At 56.5% G+C, this 24788-nt stretch overlaps 10 protein-coding genes across 10 annotated transcripts; 5 read left to right on the top strand and 5 right to left on the bottom strand.

Moving 5' to 3' along the window:
• Positions 1-385: 385 nt before the first annotated feature.
• IWZ02DRAFT_495022 (NADH-ubiquinone oxidoreductase-like protein) lies at positions 386-1510 on the bottom strand (the record flags this gene model as incomplete). The annotated part of the gene is made up of 5 exons (XM_066770098.1): positions 386-479; positions 527-631; positions 683-835; positions 888-929; positions 981-1510. The coding sequence occupies 5 exons, from the start codon at positions 1508-1510 to the stop codon at positions 386-388; spliced, it is 924 nt and encodes a 307-aa protein (XP_066617756.1).
• A 56-nt stretch (positions 1511-1566) lies between these two features.
• On the top strand, positions 1567-4557 carry IWZ02DRAFT_428111 (thioredoxin-like protein). Its single transcript, XM_066765933.1, has 3 exons — positions 1567-2040; positions 2089-3673; positions 3721-4557. Exons 1-3 carry the CDS (start codon positions 1850-1852, stop codon positions 4066-4068), a joined length of 2124 nt encoding a protein of 707 aa, XP_066617755.1. The 5' UTR covers positions 1567-1849; the 3' UTR covers positions 4069-4557.
• On the bottom strand, positions 4367-6113 carry IWZ02DRAFT_428110 (S-adenosyl-L-methionine-dependent methyltransferase; the record flags this gene model as incomplete). The annotated part of the gene is made up of 3 exons (XM_066765932.1): positions 5453-6113; positions 4622-5380; positions 4367-4522 (listed from the first exon to the last, which is right to left on the bottom strand). Exons 1-3 carry the CDS (start codon positions 5756-5758, stop codon positions 4367-4369), a joined length of 1221 nt encoding a protein of 406 aa, XP_066617754.1. The 5' UTR covers positions 5759-6113.
• Positions 6114-6502: 389 nt separating this feature from the next.
• IWZ02DRAFT_465251 (sphingoid long-chain base transporter RSB1) lies at positions 6503-8162 on the bottom strand. The gene is made up of 3 exons (XM_066768448.1): positions 7756-8162; positions 7164-7607; positions 6503-7096 (listed from the first exon to the last, which is right to left on the bottom strand). Exons 1-3 carry the CDS (start codon positions 8076-8078, stop codon positions 6898-6900), a joined length of 966 nt encoding a protein of 321 aa, XP_066617753.1. The 5' UTR covers positions 8079-8162; the 3' UTR covers positions 6503-6897.
• Positions 8163-10332: 2170 nt separating this feature from the next.
• IWZ02DRAFT_465247 (uncharacterized protein) lies at positions 10333-10999 on the top strand. The gene has a single exon (XM_066768447.1). It carries the CDS (start codon positions 10422-10424, stop codon positions 10692-10694), a length of 273 nt encoding a protein of 90 aa, XP_066617752.1. The 5' UTR covers positions 10333-10421; the 3' UTR covers positions 10695-10999.
• A 461-nt stretch (positions 11000-11460) lies between these two features.
• Positions 11461-14774, bottom strand: IWZ02DRAFT_495018 (fungal-specific transcription factor domain-containing protein; the record flags this gene model as incomplete). Its single annotated transcript, XM_066770097.1, has 2 exons — positions 11461-13991; positions 14051-14774. The coding sequence occupies 2 exons, from the start codon at positions 14772-14774 to the stop codon at positions 11461-11463; spliced, it is 3255 nt and encodes a 1084-aa protein (XP_066617751.1).
• Positions 14775-16662: 1888 nt separating this feature from the next.
• IWZ02DRAFT_151254 (uncharacterized protein) lies at positions 16663-17422 on the top strand. Its single transcript, XM_066761928.1, has one exon. The coding sequence runs from the start codon at positions 16799-16801 to the stop codon at positions 17255-17257; it is 459 nt and encodes a 152-aa protein (XP_066617750.1). The 5' UTR covers positions 16663-16798; the 3' UTR covers positions 17258-17422.
• A 3504-nt stretch (positions 17423-20926) lies between these two features.
• Positions 20927-21723, top strand: IWZ02DRAFT_465238 (uncharacterized protein). The gene has a single exon (XM_066768446.1). It carries the CDS (start codon positions 21041-21043, stop codon positions 21515-21517), a length of 477 nt encoding a protein of 158 aa, XP_066617749.1. The 5' UTR covers positions 20927-21040; the 3' UTR covers positions 21518-21723.
• On the bottom strand, positions 21574-22093 carry IWZ02DRAFT_387023 (Cdc25 family phosphatase-like protein Ibp1; the record flags this gene model as incomplete). Its single annotated transcript, XM_066765512.1, has 2 exons — positions 21574-21637; positions 21729-22093. The coding sequence occupies 2 exons, from the start codon at positions 22091-22093 to the stop codon at positions 21574-21576; spliced, it is 429 nt and encodes a 142-aa protein (XP_066617748.1).
• A 58-nt stretch (positions 22094-22151) lies between these two features.
• Positions 22152-23899, top strand: IWZ02DRAFT_472436 (concanavalin A-like lectin/glucanase domain-containing protein; the record flags this gene model as incomplete). The annotated part of the gene is made up of 2 exons (XM_066768951.1): positions 22152-22178; positions 22877-23899. The coding sequence occupies 2 exons, from the start codon at positions 22152-22154 to the stop codon at positions 23897-23899; spliced, it is 1050 nt and encodes a 349-aa protein (XP_066617747.1).
• Positions 23900-24788: the final 889 nt, after the last annotated feature.

Genomic DNA, 24788 nt, shown 5'->3' with positions numbered 1-24788 from the left:
ACACCTACCACACGCGCCACGCGCCACATTCTTCATTTCATTCTCGCAGCTTCGTACCGCCTGTCTTACCCGCCTCGACCCTATCTACCTACGACGCACTCGGATGCTTTCGCACAAAACTTGTAGTAGAGTAGAGTCCAGAGAGAGAGAAAGTAGTGCTTGAGTGGACAAGGCGGAAAGAAAGGTTTTCAATGTCAGGCTTTTGGATATGACACTTGGTATGTGGCGTCGCTGTCTGCTTTCGGGAATTGAAGGTGAGAATGTTGAACACATAACGACGATGCCAAGATGAGCACTGGAAAGATATTTGGCCACGCAAATGCTGGGTACACGACAGTCTAATGGTATAATGGCTACGACGTACAATCTCAGAGTGAGACGATGCTCATGGCTTCTGGGTCTGGCCAGTGTGAGCGGCGGATCCGCGCTCAAAGTAGGTCCACTGGCCCTCTGTGGGCTTCTCCTCAAGCTCGTTCCACCTGAACTGGTCAGTGAGATTAATTGGGGAAGAGCGGGGGCGGCGTACACTTCGTGCTCGGTCATCACGTCGATAAGTTCCAGCTCGCCAGCTGCCACCTGAATCACTTCCTCAATGAGACCAGCGCCAATCTTGTTCTCGATATCAGACACCCTGGATGGCAAGTCAGCGGCACGGTTTCATTGCGGCACTCGATAGACGCACTGCTCGTGGGTCAAGGAAGGCTCGGGTTCGAATTTGAGCCTTCTCCCGTCCTTGGGAGGATCCCACAGTCCCTCGAGACCAGAGGGGTCGTCGGCCTTGAAGTTACGAAGCTCAGTTACGTAGTTGTCGTAGTCTTTCTCGAGTTCCGCGCGACTTTGCCCTCAATGTTAGCAACGGCAATATTGGATGGTCAATGCGTGTTTACCGCTCTCGTAGCTCTGCCAGCTCCGCATCCGATTCCAAAGTCCTGTAATTATTAGCGATTTGGGAATCCACCATTGACGAACCATGGACTCACTTCGCCGAGAAGTCCTCAGTCGTCCTCTTCAATTCGTTTCCCCTTCGGAATTCAGCGTGTGCAATGGCTGTGAGCTGCTCGATAATCTTCTGTCCGCGTCGGGCCTCAGGGATTTCCTGGTTTTCAGGCACTCTCTCTGCGTCTGGATCCTCCTCCATAGCTCCAACCGGCTCCATGCAGAGAAACCATCTTCCGTCAGAGAGGTATTTCACCTCGACGCCCAGACGTCTGGCAGCCTGCTCGTTCTCGTCGAATTGTTCCCTCATGCGCTCAGCCCATTCTTTCAATTGATAGTTGGCAGTGGCCTCAACGACGCTGAGGCGGTGGCGGGTCAGGGCTTCGGCGCTTTGGCGGTAGACCGAGGTGTCGGGGAGCCTCTTGAGCCTGTCAAGAGTAGCGCTGTATAGATAGAGGAGGGCCGAGCGCGGGGCGGGGTGAGTTCTGAGGCCAGTGAGGCCAGTAGGGGCATTTGGCTGCAAGGCACGACCAGCCGCCGACACGGCGGCGAGGAGACGAGAGGCAGGCCTCATGATGGACGGAGTTGGAGACTTGGAGGTGGTGATGTCGGTCGACCTGGGGAAAGCTATGGTGTGCTAATGCAGTTGCGGAGGCCCTCATTGGCGCTCGCTCGGGCCGATCGCCGGCGCCATCCTCTCCCGTCGATCCGCCCCAGAGAGCCAGACACGGCCAGTGCCTCCTTTCGCGACAACACCACAGCATCTCGCGTGGCCTACTCTCGCCGCCCGACTCTCAAGCCTGGCCCTGCCTGATTCGATGCGCAGCCTGGCCCGGATCTGATTTCTCTCCTCTCCGGGCCTCCGTCGCCCCGTCAACGTTGCAAACGCTACCTGGCCCGACCGACCTTCATCATGCGCTTGCTTACCTTGTTGCCGCTCGCCCTCCTCTCCTCCGCCTACGCCTCGCCGGACCGAAAGACACCTGAAAAGGTGCTCGACATTGACGATGAAAAGGCCGTCACCATCTTCAACGGCAAGGAAGTCCCGCCGATGACCGAGCTGAGCGGTGGCAGCGTGGACGAAAGCATAGCCCAAGGAAACTGGTACTTGCTCACCTGGCCGCTTCTCGCAAAGCGTTGCTAACCAACCAGGCTTGTCGAATTCTTCTCTCCCTACTGCCATCACTGCAAAGCTCTGGCTCCCACATGGCAGACCCTCTACGAGTTTTACTACACCAGCGATCCTCTGCCGGGAACCCAGTCAAAGGAGGGTGACTCGCTCAACACCTTTACGAGATACTACGACTTCCACTTCGCCAAGGTCGACTGCGTGGCTTTTAGCGACGCGTGCGCTGACAAGGACATCCATTCTTTCCCGACCATCATCTTGTTCAAGGACGGCAAGGAGGTTAAGAGGCATGTTGGTGCCGACAAGTTGAAATACTTTAGCAACTGGATTGAGGACGCACTTGAGACTATCCGTCCCGGCTCTCGACCCAAGGAGGGTCTCAGGCTCCCCGAGGTCGGCGCAAAGGCCGTCGACAGCAACGCAAAGCCGGAAAAGCCAGAGGCCAAGGACAAAGACCCTGCAGCAGGTGCTGCTGCTGCCAGCAAGCACAATGAAATGGCCACTAAAGCTGCCGCCTCTAAGCCTTCCGCAACCGCTACTCAGCCAACGGCCACTCATAACCCGATCGGGACCTCAATACCTCTCACGGCCGAGAGCTTCCAGAAGCTCGTTACCACAACACAAGACCCATGGTTTGTCAAGTTTTACGCTCCTTGGTGTCATCACTGTCAGGCCATGGCGCCCAACTGGGCTGCTATGGCAAGGGAAATGAAGGGCAAGCTGAATGTGGGCGAGGTCAACTGTGACATGGAAAAGAGACTGTGCAAGGATGCGCGTGTCAAGGGCTATCCTACACTGTTGTACTTCCGTGGTGGCGAGCGTGTCGAGTATGATGGTCTGCGCGGTGTTGGTGACCTCATTGCGTATGCAAACAATGCGTACGAGGTTGGCAATGGGGTGCCCGACGTGACTGCCGAAGAATTCGAAGAGATGGAAAAGACCGAGGACGTCATTTTCCTCTACATTTACGACCACGCCACCACTACTGAAGACTTTGCCGCGCTGGAGCGCTTGACGCTCAGTTTGATTGGTCACGCGAGACTGGTTAAGAGTAATGACCGCAAGCTTGCGGAGCGGTACAAGATCTCAACTTGGCCACGTCTGCTGGTGAGCAGAGATGGCAAGCCTAGCTACTACAGCCACATTGCCCCTCGAGACATGCGCGACTTCCGCCAAATTCTGGGCTGGATGAAGACCGTCTGGCTCCCGATTGTCCCGGAGCTGACCTCGTCCAACGCTCGCGAAGTCATGGACGGCAAACTGGTGGTTTTGGGCATCCTCAACCGAGAGCATGCGGATGAATTTGAGAGCGCCAAGCGGGAGATTAAAAACGCCGCTCTTGAGTGGATTGACAAGCAGACGCAGCAATTCAAGCTCGAACGCCAAGAGCTCCGCGATGCCAAACAGCTCAGAATCGAAGAGGCGGAGGACCGCAACGACCAAAGGGCACTTAGAGCTGCGAAGAGCATCCGCATCAACATGGACGAGATTGAGCGGAAAGAGGTAGCTTTTGCATGGGTTGACGGCGTGTTTTGGGAGAGATGGCTCCGAACAACATACGGCATCGACGTCAAGGACGGCGAGAAGGTGGTGATTAACGACGAAGACGTAAGTGTCACCCAACACCATCCTAGTACCCCACTAACAATAAGCAGAACCACCGCTACTGGGACCAAACTTCGACTGGCAATCCGATTGTCCCCTCGCGCACGTCGATTCTGGAAACCCTCTCCAAGGTCACACGCGATCCTCCGGGGCTTCGGCCCAAGTCAACAATCGGCACCGTGTCGACCTTTTTCTTTAACATCAAGCAATTTCTCACAGGCCATCCTTTCCTCTCTGCTGGCATCATCATCGGCGTCGCTCTGGCCGCCACGTGGCTTGGCCGCAGCCGGAACCGCAGGGCAATGCTCAACGCCAGGGCTGGGTTCCTCCAGCTCCCGCTGACAAACGAAAAGGAGGGCATGATGGGAGGTGTAGACGGAAGCGGAAAGACGGATTGAGACGACGGTTTTGGGAAACAATCTGTTTGGGGCTGTGCCGCAACATTTGATTGTTCTTTTCATTTTTCTTTTGCTGCTAGGGTACGATGGGGATGGCGTCAACGTGCTACATGAGAGCTGGGACGCAAGCGTTTTGGCGTTCTTTTTCCGTTTTCTGTCTCTGCCCATGCATGCTGTTGTTGTATCGGGGCAGTAAGATTCCTGTTTCGAGATATCGATGCAAGACGGTGGGGTATATGCAAGAATCGAAGAGTACTATGGAGAACAACAGAGCAAGCCGCATTTCCAACCATCACTCTCACTTCTCCGCCCGCTCGACCTTCGTGATGACGCAGAAAAACAGCGGTCCCCACCGGCCCTCTCCTACATCGGGCACAACAATGCGGCCATGCTCGGTCTCCTCAGCCCAAAGCTTCAAACCCCGTTCCACACGCTCCCAAGCCTCGCGCTCGCCCTCTCCTCCTCCCGCTCTCTCCCCCTTCCGCCCCATCTCAACCCGCACATCCCACCCCCTGACCCAGACACTCTCCTTCCTTCTCTCTTTCTCCAAAACCTCCCTCACGCGCTCCACCACGCCGTCATTCTCGCCCCGCTCAACCGAGCACGTCGAATACAGCACGCGCCCGCCCACCCGCACCGCCCGCAACGCCGTCACCAACAACCCGACCTGCGTCTTCTGCAGCGCGCGACTGGCGCCGGGCCGCCAGCGCGCCATGTCGTCGTCGGCGATTCGACCGGCTGTGGCGGCGCGCGCGTGCGCTTGAATCACGTGGCGCTCGCTGCTGCACGGTGCGTCGAGGAGGACGCGGTCGTAGCCGGCGGCGCCGTGGGGCAGCGCGGATAGGAAGCGCGAAGCGATGCTTGCGTCGAGCGAGAAGGTTTGCACGGCTTTGGTTGGTGGGGTGAAGAGGGATTGGGGGAGGTAGCAGCGCAGGTTGGCGAGGAGGCGTTTGGCGCGGGGGCCGTCGGGTTCGTTGGTGTGGAGGCAGCCCGAGGCTTGTGGGGGGTCGGTGGTTTGGGTGGGGTGCGGCGGCTGTTGGTGTTGGTGTTGGTTGTGGTGGTGGTGTTGGGAGGCGAAGATGAGCTGCGCCAGCGCGACGCTCTTGCCGCCGGGCGCGGAGCAGAGATCGAGCACCTTGTCGCCGGGCTGTACGTCGAGCATGTGGGCGGCGAGGGCCGACGCGGCGTCCATGTTCCAGTGCGTCAGGAGTTGCTGCTGCTGCTGCGGCTGTTGCTGCGATGCCGGCGAGAGATGGATAGTCGTGGGTTTGGGCGGCGGGAAGGGTAGATGATGCTTCAAGTTCTCTGCGAGCTTCTGTTTCCCCTTCCCCTTCCCCTTCTCTTTCTCTTCTCCCACATCCTCTTCGCCATCCCTCCTCCCCACATCCGCAAGAGCGCGCTCATACAGCACCATCTTCGGCCTCTCGCTCTTCTCGTCGTCGCCGTGCAGTGCCGGCAGCTCAACAACCCTCAACTCGTCCTCCGGGACCTCAGCTACCAGCGCCTTCTCCACGTCGGCGCGCGGCACAAACTGGTTCACCAGCGCCGCGTACCGGGTCGGCTTGGTCAGAGCCGGGTACAGGGAGTCGTGCCAGCGCTCCGGGCCCCAGCCATTGACCGGTGCTGCGTAGTGCGCGTGGAAGGCGGCGACGGTGGCGTCGAGCTGTTTGCGCTCGGCCTTGGTGGGCATCTTTGTTTGTTCGTTTGTTGTTGGCCTGGCGGTTGATGCTTCTCGCTAAGAGTGTTTGATTGGATTGTCGTCTGAGGTGAGAATAGGATGGCTCTCTTTGGTGCGAGGATACGCAGGCTTTTGTGGAGTCTCTTCGTTCTGCCTCCGCCTCCTCTGATATTTTTAATTTTTTAGTTTTTTTTTTTTTTTCCTCCTTCCTTTTCTTCACAGCCCAAACTCTTGTCGGGACTCGATTCGATTTCCAATCCACTCAGTTCCCTCTCTTATGATTCTGGGACTCCGCTCGAGTGCTGATGTTGCTCGATATAGTCACAATGAGTAGGTCGCGAACGAGTCGACGTCTGGCGCTGACCTACGACGCGGCTCATGATTGGGCAGTGAGCCGAGAAAACACGGCCGCGCAAAGCCGCTAAACCCAAACAGGCAGTGATGCTGCGAATACTCCAACTACCAAGCTCGCTACATCAATTTGTCCTGTCAGTCTTGCTACTGCCTTTCTCTAGTTGATTGTGCTGATGACGCACACATGCCGTGCGTGGGGCGAAGATAGGTTGGAAATGCGCCGCGTCGACTCGGTGTCCGCTTTGACCCGATCGTAGAAAGACTCCCCTCGCCGTGTACGCCTGCCGAGTTGGGTAGTTTTGTGGCAGCCGTCGAATCTGCAACTCCATCGATCGGGAAGCAAGCTTGCTTGCGTGGTACACGCTTCGTACCCAGCATCCCGGGAAGCGCGCTCGAGAAGGAAGCGAAAATTGACATCACTTTTTGGAGTGCACGGGCGGTTGTGCTTGTGGGGGATCTAGTCGGTTCTTTTCGTTGCTCGTCTTGTCTACGCGAGCACATCAGAGCCCGTGCGTCTTGGTATCTTCATGAATACGTAGTTTTACAGAGAGATGTCAAATCCCAATTCCCTCCACGCAATCAAGAGGGGGGAGGAGATATCTCGAGGAGGCACATCGACCACAATCTAATTCACACAAGGCCAGTCCAATCCAGCCTAGTCTAATCACAAGAACGCCGTCAATTCAACCAACCTAAGTCTTATTACCGCCATTCTCCCTTCTCCCGTCATCAACTAGTCAAGTAGACAAGCATCTAACCTCAAAATCCCACCTTCTCCTCCATGTCCTGCCTCAGCCCTACTCATCCGCGCCCTCCTTCTTCGGCCCGTCAAACACACTACTATCCGATGCCGCAAGCCGAGTCGATGCCTCGGACAACCGCCACTGTTGTTCATCAGCTTTCTCAACTTCCAGGATATCGGCATTGACGACGCGGTAATTGAAGCAGTAACCGGGATGCCAGAGAGTCAGGACGACGACGGCGAGAGCGCAGAGCCTGCATTCGAATCAGTCAAGAACTTCTTCAAAACTGGGGTCAAAGGTTGGAAAGGGGCAAGACTTACATGGGGTCAAGAATAATGAAGCTAACCTCATCCTGCATAATCGGATTGCCCCACCCCCCCGCCATCTCCACAATGCGATAGATGCACCTGAACATGATTCCCCAGAATGCGACAACGAGCGCGGCCAAAAAGCCTTTGAACCGCATCGACCCGCGCAGCGCAATCGTCTTGTCGTTCATCTGCGACTCGTCGCAGCGGCGCACGCGCCACGCGAATTCGGCCGATAGGATGGCGAAAATGGCCAGCGTGAAGACTTGGAAGGAGAGCCCGGCCATCATGATGTCGTTGCCGGCGTCGAGCATGTCTTTGTCTGACAAGTCGGCTGTGGCGGCCATGCCGCCGCCCGCGGCTTGCAGGACGAGGGAGATGAGGTCGCAGGGGATGAAGATCCAGGTGTACCAGGCGGGCGGGATGCGGGAGAGGGAGGGCGAGTAGGCGAGGACGCTGGGGCGAGTTAGTTTGGTTGGTTGGGGTGGTCTAAGGGTTGTGTTTGATGGTGCGGCAGTGGATTGGTGGGTGGGCGGGAGGATTCCAATCAGGGTCGAGGTATGCCAGGGGAACCAAAGATAAGGGGGCAGACAGTGCAACTCACAGATGCTTCAACATCAAATAAATGCCCGCCGACAGAAACGCCGGCGCAATCGTCAACAGCACAATCTGCAGATTGAAGCCCGACTGGCTGAACGGGTCGTGGTGCAGCATGAGCCGGCCCGGATAACCGCCCACCTCGCACAGGCAGCCCAGCACCATGGCTACGCTGAAGAACCAAAGCCGGTATCGTAGGCAATGCAGTAGCTGCACCCCGGCCGCAATGCCGAAGAATGACATGAAGAAGACGCTGCTGAAGATGTTGGGCCGGTAGCCTAGCGTCGAGGCGGCGATTGGACATGTCGAGACGGTGCACTCGTCGGACATTTTGGCGCGCGAACCGTTACGGTGCGTAGGCGGTGGTGGATTGGAGAGTTCCTGCGTTGGGGAGAGAGAGAGAGAGAGAGAGAGATAGAGACTTGAGATGGATGAGCGACTGGGAGGTAAAGTGTGAGAACAAATACGTCAACAACACCCCCAACAGACGCCTCGCACCGGGTACGAAGGGGTTAACCCGAGAATTCGATGCGAATCAGACTGCAGGCCGTCCAGAAAACGAGACGCAGGTGCCAAAACAAAAAGACTTGGAAACAAAAAGGAGATGATGTGAGCAGATAGACTTGGCTGTCAAGTAGGTTATGTCCCATTTCCGCGGACCGCCCGCGGAGTGGCTGTTCCGGGGGTGAGTCAGGCAGTACAACGAAGAAGACCAAGAAAAAACGGCTGTGCTGCAGCGTTTGTGGGTATAATCGTTTCGCGCGTGGAGACATCCTTGATGTTGTCGGTCTTGATTTTTCCTGGCGGTCCGTCCGGCTACCAGGCGCGCGATCCACGTGGCAGAGAAGTTTAGGTCTAGATACGGGCGATTGCTTAACAAATGATGAAGCGAGAACACCAGAAGCCCGCGATGATCAGGTCCTTCTTGGTAGGTATTGGAGACTGTTTTCCAGTGAGTGTGTGACGCCTCCATCAGGCAGAAAGAAAAAGGCCGCTGCAGTTTCCCGTTTGCTGCTGTCGTTCTCTTTTCGAGTAATATGGTGAGTGACGCTATGCGCAGCCGAATACGATTCCTTGTGATCGTCTTCTTCCCGTCAAGCAGACATGGTCGACGCGTCAACTCCGCCTTCGTGGGAGACCATTCCGGGGCTCCACTGCGAGCCAAGCGAGGCAGAAGACAGCTCAACAGTAAGACAACACAAAACCAACTTTGCCAAGCTCATACAGACTGGTACTGAACCTATCATTATTTGCTTGGCCCCCCCCCCCCCCCCTCGGGCTATTTTGGGGTCAGACAGGGGGCTAAAACAACCCTACCGTAGGTTCCTGACAGCCCAAATCAAACTCAAATATCTCCATGGTGTGGAAAAGGACAAATAGCCTTCAGGAAGAAGCTCCGATTGCACACATAAGATTGCTGCCAGACATTAGCACCGCAGTCAGCTTCAAAGCCGTTCATCTCGCTCGCACTGCACATTGCTTTGAGACAGCAGCAGCGGCCAAGACGTGAAATTCGCCGCCACGGCGCTCCAAGTGAGCATACAACAGCCAGCCGCACACTTCTTTACCAATGTCTGTTCGCGAACTGCTGGAGCCTTTCTCTGCGGAGTAAGAAAAGATGAGGACAAGGCGCATGCTTACCTCACTCACGTCGACATCGTTCCACCCTGCGCCCACCCGTCGGCCAATCAAGCAGCAAGATTTGGTTTCGTCGTGCCACAGTAGGTAAGGTATGTGAGCAGTGAAATCGGCGTAGGTGGGCATGGTGTCGTCGTCCCTCGGCCGTTCCCGCTCCCGTTCGCGACGTTGTTGCCCGATTAGGAAGGGGCTCGGCTCATCGCGTCATCGACAGCTGGCTCCCGGTCCACCAAGCTCCCACCCGTCGTCTTGTTCCTTGCCATCTGAGCGATCCGGCGGCTATGGCAGGAAATAGACGCAGAGGCACGGTTGGCGCGACCCCGCTGGCCCGATTGCCTGTGTGCTGTGTGTCATTGACTTTGTCAGGCGCGTCCATGTTCCTGGCACCTTGGGCAGGCACTGGGAAGGCGGCGCAATGCTGCGCTGCGCTGCGCTGCGCTGCGCTGCTCTGCGCTGTGTTGGCGCTGGATTTGGTCATTTAAGGCTTCTCGTGGGGCAAACTGTATGATCAATGAATGTTGTTGGTTTGGCGAACCCGAGGACGGCGGCTGTGGTGGTTGAGCTGGGTTGTGAAGCCTTCAAGGCGAGCTTTGTGACGTTGTTCCACGAATATCAGGCGTTTTTCAGCATCGGATCGCACGCATTGCAAACAGCGGGAGCACAATGCATGGTCAGACGAGTTGCGGGGCGGTACAGATATTGGCGGAAGATCCGAGTGGAGCGGCGTGGAGAGGAGAGGGCAGGTACGGTACTAGTTTGTTGCGTTGACGAAGCCAGCTAGCGGAGCGGGGCGCGGCGGGGCTGGGCTGGGCTGGGCTGGGCAAAGATGCTCCGACTCTTTGGCCGAAATACATCAAAGATTGCTGCCAAAGTAATGCAGGTCTGTAGACAGCCGAAGACGAACGGAAGGGAAAGAGAGAAAATGTGTGCGCGCTAGTGATAGAAGCCGGGGGACAAAAAGGGCAACGCCGTGGTCTGATTGGCCACCCTATTACATCAAACGTCCACAAGAAATGTTGTACTCTAGCCGACACAATGATGCTATGCCATTATGCCTTTGGTTCTGCATATGTACTGTACTGTATTCTGCTCCCGTCTTCTGCGGTGCTCTTCATCCTCTCTTCTTCTCTTCCCTTCTTGAACTCCGTTGAGATGCTGATGCTGATGCCGATGCCGATGCCGATGCCGATTCTGATGATGCTCATATGCCACAAAGCTCGCTCCATCGCTGCCGCTAAAAACATTCATCCACTGATATATCGACCCATCCATCCATCCAGACATGCAATCAATCATCTAATGCAATAAACAAGCAACAGCCATCTTTCTATGTGCATTCCGCCCACGCGGCACACGCGCTGCGCTGTCTTTAATCTATGGGATGACGGAAGAAGAGAGTGCCCAAAAAAAGACCCATTTGTACAAAACAACGCAACCATTGACGGGGATTTTTTCTACGTATTTCATCGCTGGCGCGCATGCATGCCGACCCTCCCTCCGAGCCAAAGCAGACGCAGCAAACGCCTGTCTAATGTTTGATCATGATGCAATGATGCAGTGCAATCCAAGCATGCGAGACGAAGGCTCGAGAAAAAAAAAAAAAAAAAAAAAAAAAAGATCCAAGAAGCTCAAGACTGAAAAGAGGGGAAAAAAGAAAGAAAGAAAAAAACTTCCCTCAATGCGCCGGAGAAAATGCAAAGATGACCGACTGACAATGACTGGGCTTGGCCCTGACAGCTCTATAAGTGATTTTTTGGTTTGCAACAGGAAAAGAAAAGAAACGAAAAAGCATGGACGATTCCACCCCATGAGGATTGCCCCGGATATGCATGCAAGGACAGCAACTCTAATCTGTGTGTCATCTTTTTGAGGCAGCAGCAACGCCGATCTCGTCTATCGTTTTGATGCAGAAAATGCAATGGATGGCGACAGTCGTAATCATTGATCCAGAGAGACAAAGGGGGGGCTTTTTTTTTTTTTTTTTTTTTCTGACAAGAACATTACTTTTGCCGTGTGCGCAGGGTGGTATTGATGCGTCCGTCAAGCCTTGTTTTGTTTGTACGTCGTGACCGGTTCATGAAAAGTTGGTGGCATTAGCGTTCGTGACTGGCTCCGTCTTGACATGCGTCGTGGGCGTCTGCGCGCGCTTGTCGACCGGTGCAAAAAGCAACTTCATGTCGAGGCTCAGCTCCTCAAGAGCGTAGTTGTTGTCAATGTGCGCCAGAGCACCGGTGCTCTTGCCCGACTTGTTTTGCTCCGAGTAGACCCACGTCTTGATTTGCTTGAGCAAGTGGATAGTGTTGCGGAACCTCTGGTCGGCGTCCATCTTGAGCCAGTCGGCGCAACGGCGGCGAATGACCGTATGGGCGAGCCAGTAGTAGTGAATTCCGTCCCTGCAAAAGCCGGACCTTGGTGGTGCGTTGGCGCCGTATTGAAGTTCGAGGTCCATGTCCCAGCTCCGCTTCCACTTGTCCAAGGCGTTGTTGATGACCTTGAGCGCCTGCTGGGCGTTTTGCGCGGCGATTCCATCAACCGGGGTGGCAGACCCGCTGCTGCAAGTGCTGTTGGATCCAGAGTCTGAATAGTTCCAGTCCCCGTTTGACTGCGGGGTGCTTGAGCCGGTTGGCGAAATTGCATTGGTCTGAGGAAGAAGGACTGCATGCTGGGCTGCCTGGCGCAGAGCGCTCCACATCTGGACGTGCAGCGCGTGGATGACGATGAACTTGGTGTACACATTTGTCGAGCGAGGTAGGAGGTCAGAGTTGCTCTGGGCCAGAATTCGAAGGACTTCGTGCAACTCGAGCTGCTTCATGCGACGGCTGCCAGTGACGTTTCTCCTTGCTTGCGCTTCCTTGCCGTGGAGACCGAGCGCATCGGCGCACTCGTGCGCGTTGCGAGCCTCCCACGCGGCATCGTCTGCTGGCAGCGGGATGCGAATCTCGCAAACGTCGAATTGAGCGCGGCAGTTGGAGAACATGACCATGGCAGCATCGAGGAGGAAGAAGAGGAATACGACCCGCGACCTCTTTTCTTGTGTGACCCAGCTCTCCCACCTCCACTGTTGCAAGTGCTGTGGCTCGGCTTCGTCGCCGACATTGTGCAGCACGCTGTAGCCGTTTTCACCTGGCTTGAGAGTGCCGAGGAGACCAGCCTTGCGCACGACAAGTGCGAGCCTTGGAAACTCCTCGACCGTCTTGTTGCGTTGTGCGGTGTTACCGTGCCACAAAAATGCGACGCAGAGCAGGGAAATCGTCTGGAGCTCTTCCACGTCGTGCGCCGACGAAGTCCGGTCGCCAGCGTCGGATAGGTTGTAAACGCGGGAAGTGCGCTGAATGGCCGACTTGACCACCTCCATGAGCGCGCGCACCTGGACAAGATTCTCGTCCTTTGCGTAGACGGCGCCTATGCAAACCATGGTCAAGAGCAAAGCATTGTCGGACATGGCCGGGTTGAAAGTGGGCACGTGGATGACGGGCCAGTGTTCCTGAAAATTCCTAAAGCCATCCAGATAGGACTTGAGCGTCTCCAGCGACGACAAGCTCCTCAAGATTTCGATCGCCTGAGCCTCATGTGGCTGAACGATCGCGGTCCCTCCGGGGAAGCAGAACGAGATCAACGCTTCAGCTTTATTCTGCAATGGATCAGAAGAGCTCAAGTCCCAAGAATCAAACACGGTTTCTGTGTTGGGGAAAGCCGACGCACTGGAGTAGAGGTTGCTGAACATGCCATCCGGGGTGGCTTCATGGGAGGATTGGTGTTGATAGTTGTTTTGGGGGGTTAGGTCTGTCTCGGTTTTTATAGCAACAGGGTCCTGAGAGATGCTGGTTGAGATGCCGAATGCGTCCTGGCCACCGTTTTGGTGGTAAGGATTATCCCAACCAAGGCCGTTTCCCTGGCCGTTTTGGACCGTGTTCATGTTGTTAATGCCATTGGCGTTGGTCATGGCCATGTTGGAGTGCATAGTCGGGCCGGAAACCGCTTGGCTGTAGCCGAAGTGGTTGTTGAGCTGCTCGGGCTGCGTCATGGTTTGGTTGACATTCTGATTCATGTTTTGCTGCATGTTGGTGTTCATGTTGGCGTTGAGGTTGTATCCAGGCATTTGCGTACCGAGGTTGGCAGGGACCGCATTGGTCGCCCTGAAATCATGGTTTGCGGAGGCATCAAAGCTCATCCGATGATTGTTGAGCAGCTCGACGTGCGAGATGCTGCGGCGCTGGTCTTGGATGGGCGTGACGCCGGCCATTTCGGTCCGTGGCTGCATCAGGCTGTTGGCGCGAGACGTGCGGGCCGACATGGACGCGGCGCTCTCAGCGTAGCTCCCCGGAGAGCCCGCCGAGAAGCCCGAGTTGCCCATGAGGTTGTTGGAAAAGGGGCTGCCGTTGGAAAAGTTCGGAGTCGCATTGACGGCGTTGAGGTAGCTGTGGTCACCTGATCCCCCTTGGGAGTTGCGGTTCTTCCTCAAGTGAGCCTGAGAGTTGGCCAAGTGGTTTTGGCCCGTTGGGTTGCCGCGGCGGATCGAACACTTTTGAAAGTGGCGCTTGAGAATGTCGCTCCTGGAAAAGGTGTCCTTGCACAAGTGGCACTGATACGGGCGCTCGCCGGTGTCTAGATGAACAAGGTCAGCGCGCGCTTGGAAAATTGTTGGAAAGTCGGAAATGTCTCACGTCGCAGCAAGTGGCGCTTGAGATGCTTGAGGTGCAGGTACGTCTTGGAGCAGTGCGGACACTCGTACTTGTTGTCAGCGTTCTTGGTCAAGTTTTGAGTCGCCTTTGCCGATCCCGGGGCCGGACGTCCATTGGCGGTTGGCAGGACCCCGCGACGACCCTGTTGTCCGACGACGTGTATGGGTTCCGGTTCCTGGTTGGGGACAATGGGCGGCTGGCTCAAAATGTGCGACGAGCCGTAGGGCAGGCCAATGCCGGCGGCAGGCATGGGGCGAATGTCGTGCAGCGAGGCCGTCATGGTTGAAGGCGCAGCATTGGTCGAGTGGGTGCTCGTGGTGATGGGGCCCATGGACTGGCCGTTGGACAGGGACGAGTGCGGCAGAAAGTAGGAGCTCGACGAAGGGTTGGACTGCAACGGGGGATGGGGCGCAATGACGGGCAGAGAGCGGCCATGATTCAAGGATGGCGCCGCCGAAGTTGCAGGAGTCTGGGGGGTCAGCGGAGTCTGGGGTGCACTCCCGTAGTTTGTGGAGAATTGCGCATTGCCGAGTGGAGGCAGTGGGGGGAGCTGATGGGTGGATGTGGATTGAGCACGGAAGCGCTGCGGCGGCAGAGAGCCGGCGGCCGAGTGATGGGGAGTCAAGGGCTGCGAATGCGTTCCTGAAGGCGTCGGGATCCCATGCAGGTATGAGTTTGAGGGATGAAAGGTGTCGGCGGCGTCCATGACGGAAGAGGAAGACTCTAGACTGTCGACATGCGTCGTCGACAGAAGGAGGCGTGCCGGACGCGTTGGAGCGGTGGTGGGGGAGTGGGAGTGATGGTGGGAAGACGCGTGAGGTGGAGAACTGAAGGAGAGAAAGATGGATGTCGAGGTAAAGATGTGGATGGTGGGGGTTTTGCGGAAGCGAAGTGGGATGAAGGTGGCTCGGCGAGCAGGCCGAAGGCGTGCGCAGAAATTTTTGCAGGCAGGCGGCGAGCGGATTTAGCGAAGTCTTCGACTGGCTCTCGCACCCTGGCCGGCGAACAAAAAAGACGAGCCTTCAATATTTCGCGTTATGGACGCGTCCTTGGACAGCGTGCACAACAAACGGGGGCGCTAGAGTTCTGTGGTGCAGATCGGGGGGGGGGCCCACCGGCCTGTCTCGACGACGGGTGAGGCTCTTTGCTGTGGTCTTGGGCGGCGGCAGAAAGTGGAGCGACGAGGGGAGCAGAGGACGAGGTGGTGATTGTGCGAGGGAGCGGAGTGCGGGACGAGTGGAGACTTTGAGGGGGAACATTGGACACTGGATAAGGCTATGTATGTACTGACTGTACATGTTTTGATTTTGGAGGGCCTGCCGCTTTCCCCTGCGAAGACCAAAGAGAGGAGAGAGCATACGCACGACGACCTGACGTCGCATTCGCCGGGCGGGCAGGGCCGTCATGCAATGTGACAGTTCAAATCCGAACAATGACGGGTGTTGTTGCGCTTGACTGCCCTGACCTGCCCTGACCTGACCTGCCCTGCCCTGCCCTGCCCTGCCAAGGGTGTCCAGTCTGGTGCTACTGTCATTGTCCCCGGCATGGCCGCCGATTGCGCTACGCCCCGCCCGGTGCCTGCCGCTGCCGCCGCCGCCGCCGCCGAATCCGCGCCCAAGTGCCGGGCTCTTCCCAGTCCCAGTCCCAGCCAGAATGGAAGGACATCCATGGGAAGCCACTTGCGAGATGAAATGCACACAGAGAGCCACAGCCCTGATGCCTCGACTCGTGGTCGTTCTCTTTGTATACCCACTGCTGCATTGACGCGACTGACTCGCATCTCTCCAACAACCAGGAACCAAGCCTCCCATGCAGGCATGCATGGTCCATCCCATCACTTTTCCGTCACCCTCGCAATTTTTTCTATCTGCTTTCAGGCTTGCGCCGGTGCCGAATCTCTTCCGGTGGTTGTGTCTGGCTGACATGCTTATTACATTACCTATTCGTCTACAGGTAGGTATGTACCTACGTTTCCGGAGATAGCAGGCCGAGTGCCGCCGCCCGCGGAAGGAAAGCCGAAGCTGTCACTGCCCGGCTATCGGCAAACCTGACCTCTCACCACCACCACAACCACCACCACCACCACCACCACCACAACCACAACCACAACCACCACTATCTTCATCCTCCCGCCGCTGTGCTTTGCATTGCACGTGCCGTCGAGACCGACATGTTGACTCGCCACGCGTTCTTCGCCTTCCTCGCCAATGGCATGCCGTCGCTGTGACGTCGACCGCCTGTTTTGTGCTTCGTGGTCGAGCGCCATAGCGCCCTGTGGCCCGCGAGGCGCACGGAATTTGGCCGCCACCCGCTCGCCCGACTGCCTATTCGAAACACCAGTGCTCACGCTTGTTTCTTCTTCCCAAAGTGCACTCGACCACGGCGCCATCAAGCTATCGGCACCACAAGAGTACAAAGACCTCTCATCACTCTCCTCTTGCCTCCTCAGCCTGATCATGTCTGGGCGCAAATCTGACCGTCCTCTCCCTTCTCAGGCGCACCCGGACAACTTCGAGTCCGAGACCCCTGTACTTTGATACTACCACCCCGGCCTCTACGATCGCTCCGCGTCTGCTGTCCACACGTTTATTCTTTTCTTAGCTGGGGGCATTGCCCATCACTTGCTTGTTTCCATCAACCTCTTCGCTGTTGTCCTTTTTGGTGCTCAGGCCGACGACTGCAACGAAAGAGGGATCCTCGAATCTAGATTCTGCTACGTCGCTTATCCCAATGCCCTCACGCCATCCCCAAAGTCATTATGTAATCCCCGTCTCTGCATCCTTTTCTGCCCTTGCTCTGCGCTTGTCCCTTTTGCGCTGTCCGCCCCTTGGTGCTCGCCAGCAACCACCGCTGCATCCCTCAAGAACCGCGGACCCCGCCGGTCCGAGCAGACGGGACCAACGACGTGTCAGACGGCCGTCATCCGTTCTCAACCCACCGTGTGCATCTCTCTGCCGTTGTCCGGCATCATTCACGGCCCTACTCGACTGGCAAGAGGCGGTCTCAAGTGCAGCCACTCAGGCAGGCCAGCAAAAGGCGCTTCTTCCCGCATCGAGCAACGCAAACCGACGCAGCACCGGCACTAACCCGACAAGACGAGGAATGCCCGACGCGCAAACAAGCATTCATGGCGACTGTGTAAACTCGTCCCGGCTTCCGCCATGCTCATCTCTGCCCATTTCCGACTGATGTGCACCAGGACTGACTGCCCGCGGGACCTCGGCGAGCGGGGTGTCCTGGTCGAGTCGACCACCTGGCAGCAGAAGCAGAGCATGCAGTGTGCTCACCGTGTCCTGATCAATCAGCACGAGGGAAAATTCGCCGAGCCCGCGGGCTAGGGGTCCAGTGCCCACCCCCCGAGCCGAGACGAAACGGGCGGCAGCATCAGGTCACAAGGCGAGCCGCGTCAAGGGCAGCTCCTCTGTTGCTGTTCTGGACGATGGGATCGCGGCTCTCCTTCCTCTAGAGATGCCCTGGCTGCATCTGGGCGCGTAAAGGCCTGGTCCAGAATTGGCTCATCATGGACAGATTTGCGACTGCCTGTCGACGTGGCAAACAGCCACACCATCATCAACATGGACTTTTTATGCACCACGCTGCAGGGTCCTGCTTCTTGAATCGCTGCTGGAGCACCCTTTGCTCGTGCCAGTGGCTCACGCCAGTGACACTGCCGCTGTTTCTGGCCTTGTGCTGCTTCCCAAGGCTGCACGGTCGTCGAAGCTTGCTCACCTACAGATGCCCTGGGAATCAACTTGTAATGCTCCGCCACCACTATTGGCTGCCTGCCTACTACCCAGGCGCTGCTTCCGACATCCGCGTCCTCTCAAAGTGTCAAGCAATCGATAGCTCGATGCCATGCGATCCCAAGTGCTGACAGCTAAGCACCATCCCAGCTCACAGGCCATCCTCGATGCAAGCTGCTCTGCAGGCATCGAATGCACGAACCGGCCCGTGGATGCAGCGCGCCGGCTGCTATCGGTACGGCATCTATCGCACGAGCATCGCAGCAATGCGCGTGTGTTTGGCAGGCGCGTGGATTAGCTTCGCAGCAACGGCTTGTTTGCATGCACCCGTTCCGCCCTTGGAGGTGCTGCCAGCAACACTTGAGAGTCCTAAAGTCGTGTCGAGTCGCGATTGCGATGCCAACTGCCTACAAGGGCAAGTCAGCTGCCGCTAGTTATACCTTTTGAAGCTCGCAGGTACGTGGACGAAATGCTCCTGATCTTGGCGCCTGTACGTTTGCTGTGGACTTGGTCCCGAGCGGTCAACATGAAGCACGAGGTCGACGCCAGGCGGAATAATGAATAATGGGCTTGATATATCCGACCAAAAGCGGCGATACTTGGGTACAGCCATTGACTAAATGCCGCGAGGCCGCGCCGACAGCTTGAGAACCGGTTCAGCAACTGTGAACTCGAGAATGGGCAATTTACCCGTGGCATCGTTTCCCCTCGAGGGCTACCAGCTCCTGCTACCGCAAAATTCGACGTTGAAAAATGCTAGAGTCTGATGACGGGCATGAGAGATGGACTCTTTTACACAAGCGACAACCGTCCGCACGCCACTCTCATAATAGATCTCGAGTCTTGACCTCTGCCTCCCCACGCGCGCCGAACCGCAAGCACAGACGTCCGGCCCCTGAAATCTTTGACGAAAGAATCACGTTCACAACCAACAGATGCATCGCGGCTGGCAGGCAATCAGCAGCACAACAATTGACAGCGGATTTGCCGTTCACTTGGCTTGTTTCTGCTAATCATACGGCTATACCACCTGAATAGCTTTGGAAACCGGACCACTTTTCTTGCCGACCGCTTTGATGGAAAAAAGACAGGACTCTGCCATCGCCTATCCGTACCTGACGATCGCCGATATTTTGTCTCCATCATCCGAGTCCGCGGCGGCCGTGCGCTTTGTATCCTCTTTCAAGTCCAAACGTGCTGCGTAACGCGCGCGTCTCTGCTTGCGGCGCTGCTTCGTCGCCCTCTGGACTGACAAGCCGTCAATACTTAACAGCATTATTATGGTTGACTTCAATACTGCGATTTCGACTGATCCGCGCACAATGTCGCGAGTTTCGAAGGCTCTCAGAGTCGACGTCCTCAAGGTGCAATGGAACCTGCCGTAGCAGTCTCACCGCCGAGTTCAATCCAATCGAGAGGACACCCCAATACATCTCCAACTCCTGTACTCGCAAAACTTGCTCACCACAGACGCCGCCCTTGAACAGAAAACAAGCAAAGCTTCAATCGACTGAACAAACTCATTTCGTTGTCGTCGTCGTCTTGGTCGTCTCTGCGCATCACGCTCTGAGTTGACCAATCGAGGACGGCATGTAGTCGCACACCCGTAGTCGTATTCGAACGATGTGGTCGTTGCGCTACCGCCGCGCTCGGTTGACGTTACCCACTTTACCAGCGCGTGTGTCGTCTCCCGGCCCATCACACACTGACCGGCGCTCGCTTTCTTCGGCTCTTTCGCCTCCTCACAGTTCTCTCGCTCCCTCGCTCGTCCGTTCCGTACCTCAGTGGCCACACAGGCGAAGGACCACTCCGATCCGTACGGCACAGATGGACTGCTGGCGGTGCCCCGATGCCCCGGCTCCGTCGTCCGGTGTCCGGTGTCCGGTGTCCGGTGTCCGCCCGTATCGTGCTTCGTGTGAAGAGCATCGGCAGATTGACCACGCAGTGAAGCCAGTGGCAGGCAAACAGTTAAGCGAACTGACGGACGCGTCGCGGAGGACTGCCGTGTGCGTGTGGATTGTTGAATCTCCTCCGCACGTGCCTTGAGCATCGCGTCGCGTCGCATCAGCTGAGGAGACGGTCTCTTGACCAGATTCCGTGAGCTTGCCCTGACTGGGATTCCACACAGAGGAGAGATGTGATTGCGATGTCGATGACCAGATGGAAAGATGCGGGACAGCTCTCGCATAAACAGGTCGCCACAGTGTGCGGATGTCCCAAGAAAAGACAACTTCCTGGATGCATGGATGCAGCGCCGCCATGTCAAATGACTGCTCCCAGGTTTAGCTGTGGCAGTCCGTTACAGCTCCCCAGCGCAGACACAGCCATTCCCACGTCTCGCTGTGATGGGGAACAAACACTCACTCCCTGTAGTAGCCATAGTGCCATGAGCTGCCTTCTGTCTGAATACCACTCATCTTACGCCGCCGTACAACTACATCGTCTGCTTCCTGCCCGGTCCCCTCCCCTCCCTTCTCTTCCTACACGTCCTCTTCCTTCTCGCTTCTCACTGCCTTGCCACCATCATCACAAGACCCTAACCAACGAACCTCTCACACACATTGTCGTAAGTCTTGGATCCTGCATCAAATCCATGAATCCTGATTTTGAGCCCGTCTGTTCTTTTACATGCTTCTTGATCTAGATCCAATGGCAAAAAGAACTTGAGAAGCACTGGGCAACAATCTACCAATCGAACAGGCGGATGGCCAAACAGCCCACCAGTCCAACCATACAAGGAAGCAAGCAAGCCAGCTAACGCCCTCCCGCCCGCCTCAAAATCTCCATGCCAAGCGTTGAGCGGAGAGAGGAACATTTAGAGGTTAGATGACGATGAAGAAGAGAATGAAAATCCCTCCCTCACAACACCACTTATGCTACTACCGCTACTGCAACAACTGACTTGATTTGACGACGCTCCTCCTCTCGCCTTCATCTGAGCCCACCACCCTGCTTCATAGGTGGGCTTCCCCTGGCTACCTACCCAGCCCCTGGGTAAATGACGTGGGGAGTTGTGGAGGGAGGTGTTAGTGACAGCCCCTAGAATGAATAGGTGGATGGATGCATGCATGCATGGCTTCGTGGACGCTAGAAGAAAATAAGAATTTTTTTCTTGAAAAAAAAAAAAAAAAAAAAACTAAAACAAAAAAAAGAAAAACGTTCTCAGCTGTTGGGCTGAGCCACCTAATGTTTTGAGGTTCGGCGTGTGTTTACTAGCAGTCCTTTCTACATGCGTCTCGTTGCCTCTATCTGTTTTCTACTCTTCCACACGTCTGCTTTCGCATGGTCAGGCTTCCACGTGTGCACGGCACGCGAGAGGGTCTCGATTTTTGCAGTTGCCGCCGCGTCTTGCTCCCTGGTGCTCTCTTCCTTCCTTGCTGCCAGCCAGCCTTCCAGCACGCATGCATGCCTCCCTAGATATTCACCGCTTCCACACACCGTAGCGCTGGCAGTATCCCGCGGTGATGATGAATGTCTTCTTCCTCCCCTCGCTCGCGCGCAATCTCATTGTCTGCGCAACCAACACCCCTTTCGACGAGCCACCCAGGCAGCCAGCCATGCTACTACCATCCCCGCTCTCCCCTTCCGGCGCGGACGTGCGCGTTCATCAGCGCGTTGCGGAGATTGCTCCTGCGAGGGCGGCGCGGGTGGCTCGCGTCAACTATTTACTTCGTTTGGCGTGGCTTGTGTCGTGACGGTTGGTTGAGCGGGGAAAGGAGTTCGAGAAGGGGAGGGCTTGAGAGGGTGAGAAGAGCGGAGAGGCTAGTATCCATACTTCCAAATATCCTCCACATAGCCCTCCGTTACTGATTCATCGGTGCCGTACCTGCAAGCTCAACGTTAGCTCGAGAGAGAAACAAAGAAAAAGAAAGAAAAAAAAGGAGAGGAGGGAAAAAAAAAAAAAAAAAAAACCTCACTTCTCCTGCCACCTCACGAAACCCCCCTCCAACACCTTGACCTCCTGCTGCTGCTGCTGCTGCTGCTGCCCATTCTCCTTCTCCTCCCCCTCGTCCCCCGCCGTCGCCGTCGCATCAACCAACCTCTCCCTCTCCCTCAAATACCGCAGCGCCGCGCCGGGCCCCCTCTGCTGGCTCAGCGCGCAGTGAAACACGACGAGCGGCACGTCGCGCAGCGAGCGCACCAGCTCGGGCGCGCGCCAGTCGAGGCTGTGCGCCGGCACGTTCGTGCAGCCGCGGATGTGGCCGCCGATGTAGTCCGAGTCGCGCACGTCGATGATGGCGAGGGAGGGTGTGGTGGAGGGCGTTGTGGATGTGGAGCCCATCGTGCTACCTGTTGCTGCAATGTTGCGCTGGAGCAGGGCGAAGAGGGCGTCGGGGTCGATGCGCTTGAGGCTGCTGATTGTGAGGGTGGACATGGTAATGGATGCGGCGATTCGACTGGGGTTGCGGGCGTGAGAGCGGTGGTGGTGGTGGTGGTGGTGGTGGTGGTGGATGGAACCCGCGGTGGCGTCAGTGCAAGATGGAATGGATGCCGAATGGGTGATGGTCAAAGTTTTTGTTGTTTGGGTGGTGGTTCCTGCATTGGGTTGGCGGGGTTGTTGACGTTGTAGGGGGGTTGCTTGCGTTTGGCCTGTGACGCAACTTATGGGTCGCTCTGTTTATAGATTTTGAATCAGCCGTTGCTTCCACCTGAGCACGTGTGGCATATTCGACCTGTTGTCCCAATATGGTGTCTACTTTGCTGTCCAGCTCAAAGATCATCTTGGTCTCGGCCCGTGTTTGGAAAGCTATCGGGTAGGCATTGAAAGCTGCTGTGTTCAAGAGACTACATGATGAAAACCGAGGACTTTGAATCTTGGCTAAGGTACTTATGCTGAGCAATTGGACCTGCTAATTGTTCCAGCATAACTTCAGGTTGTCGGCGGATTCTGCGAAAACAGAAAGGGCGTGAGAATTTGTGTATACTTAACGTGCAGCACGGCGACAGCGATGACGCTGAGGCCGAGCTGCTCACCTTCATTCCGCGTCTCGCACTCCCGGCCACCTCCAACACCACAACCACAACCATGTCGTTCTCCAAGCAACTCGACGGCTTCCTCAACAAGGCCAAGGGCAAGATTGAAAAGTATCAGGCCGACCGCAATTCGTCCTCCTCGGGAGCCTACAACAGACCGCCACCACCTGCGCCAAATCCATCTGGCTATGGCTATGGCTCTGCCCACGGATACCCATCCGCTGCACCGCACTTCTTTCCAGGCTCACATCCGCCAGCAGGACCGCCGCCGCCACCACAGCAGCAATGGGGACCGCCTGGTGCACCACCGCCTCTGCCGCCTCACCCATCGGGACCGCCCTTTTACTGGCGACCGGCCTTCTCGCCCCACGAGCCCGTGTCAGCGCATTTCCACCACCAACTCGGCGACAACGGCTGGGGCAACAATGAAGCGCAAAACTACACGTCGGCGCCGCACAACTCGTTCCACACGCCATCAAGCGCGCTGGTGCTGCGCGCCATCGCCAACCGCTCGGCGCCGCCCGGCCAACAATACACGTCTGCGCGGCTGACATCGCATACGACGCTGTCGCGAGACCGGGGGTTCCTGCTGGCGCGCATCACGGCGCCGTGCGCGCGCGGCGTGTGGCCCGCCTTCTGGCTGCTGCCGCGCGAGCCCTTCACGTGGCCCGTCGACGGCGAGGCCGACATCTTCGAGGCCTGGAACGGCGACCGCGTCAACCACAGCTGCCTGCACTGGGGCCACTTCAACGGCGAGGACTGGAACAAGCATCGCGTCGTCGAGACGCCCATCCCCGCCCTCGACCACCCCGAGGGTCGCTGGTACGGCTTTGCTTGGGACCAGCCCCCCGATGGCAGAGGCGGCCGTTTGGTCTGGTATATTGATGGCCGGCCCGTCATGAAGGCGCATGTCCCCGAGGGCACGCGGAGAGTCAGCGATTGGCAGATCATTCTGAATGTGGCTATGGGCGGTAACGTCTGCCAGGGCATCCTTCCTGAAGATGGCGTCTACGACATGGTTGTGCACAACTTGAAACTGTGCGAGGAGCCGGTTGGCGGATGGGGTTGCTTTGAGAGAGACTGGCACACGGCGCCCGAGGGCCACACCATGTAGCCGGGCTGAGTGCCTCTCCTGCCGTCATCATCTATTCTTTTCATCTCAAGATATTTTTGCATTCGACCGCGGGGCGAGACCTCTTCCCGCAGGCGCACTTGCTCTGCTCAATATTATCGCCTTCTCATGGCACTACTGCATCACAGGCAACAAAAACGTCAACCCACCAATTCTACACGCATTCCCCTTCTCGCGCCTATTCCCTTCCCTACATTAAAGTACTTATCACACTCTCCCATCGACCTTTCGCCGGGAGAACCAGGACCACCAAAGACGAGAAGAAAAGGAAAAGGGACCAGGACTTCCCCCTTTCGTACCCACTATATGTAAATACCTAACATACGGATACATATAGACACTCAGCCTTGTAGCGTTCTTTAAACCCTCTTTACTAGGTTCATCTGCAAAGTCATCTAGAAGACGTTTTAGGCCACATTAACAAGAACCTACAGTCCTATTAGATCAAAACCGAGAAAAAGACTTGGAGGCAGTAGCCATCATGACCTCGAACTACCTAAATTCCTCTCACTTCCACCATATAAGATGATTAAGCTGACGCCGTTGGGCTGTTTAAATGTGACCATCATCAACAAACCCTAACGAATACACCTTTTGTCTCTTTTCCTTCCTGTTCGCGATGGAAGGGGAGCAGGAGAGGAGATGGAGGACGTGTTCCTTTGGTGTATTCGTGGCAAGTAGTGGTGGGGCTGGTGGTGGGTGATGGGTGAGAGGTGAAGTCAGAGAAGGAAAGGAGAGAAGACTGTGATGAAGCAAATATACATTGTATCCCTTCCTTCTGCTTGCCTTCTTGTCTCTTATCTCAGACCAGCGAGCGAGCTTGATCCAGTGCTGTTCAGGCCAGTTCGCTTCATTTCACTTCACTTCACTT

Source organism: Phyllosticta citriasiana (genome assembly GCF_038021145.1).
Source record: "Phyllosticta citriasiana strain CBS 120426 chromosome Unknown IWZ02scaffold_21, whole genome shotgun sequence".
NCBI classification, from domain to species: Eukaryota; Fungi; Ascomycota; class Dothideomycetes; order Botryosphaeriales; family Phyllostictaceae; genus Phyllosticta; species Phyllosticta citriasiana.
The sequence above is the reverse complement of the archived record's forward strand: the minus strand, read 5'-3'. Positions and strand labels throughout refer to the sequence as shown.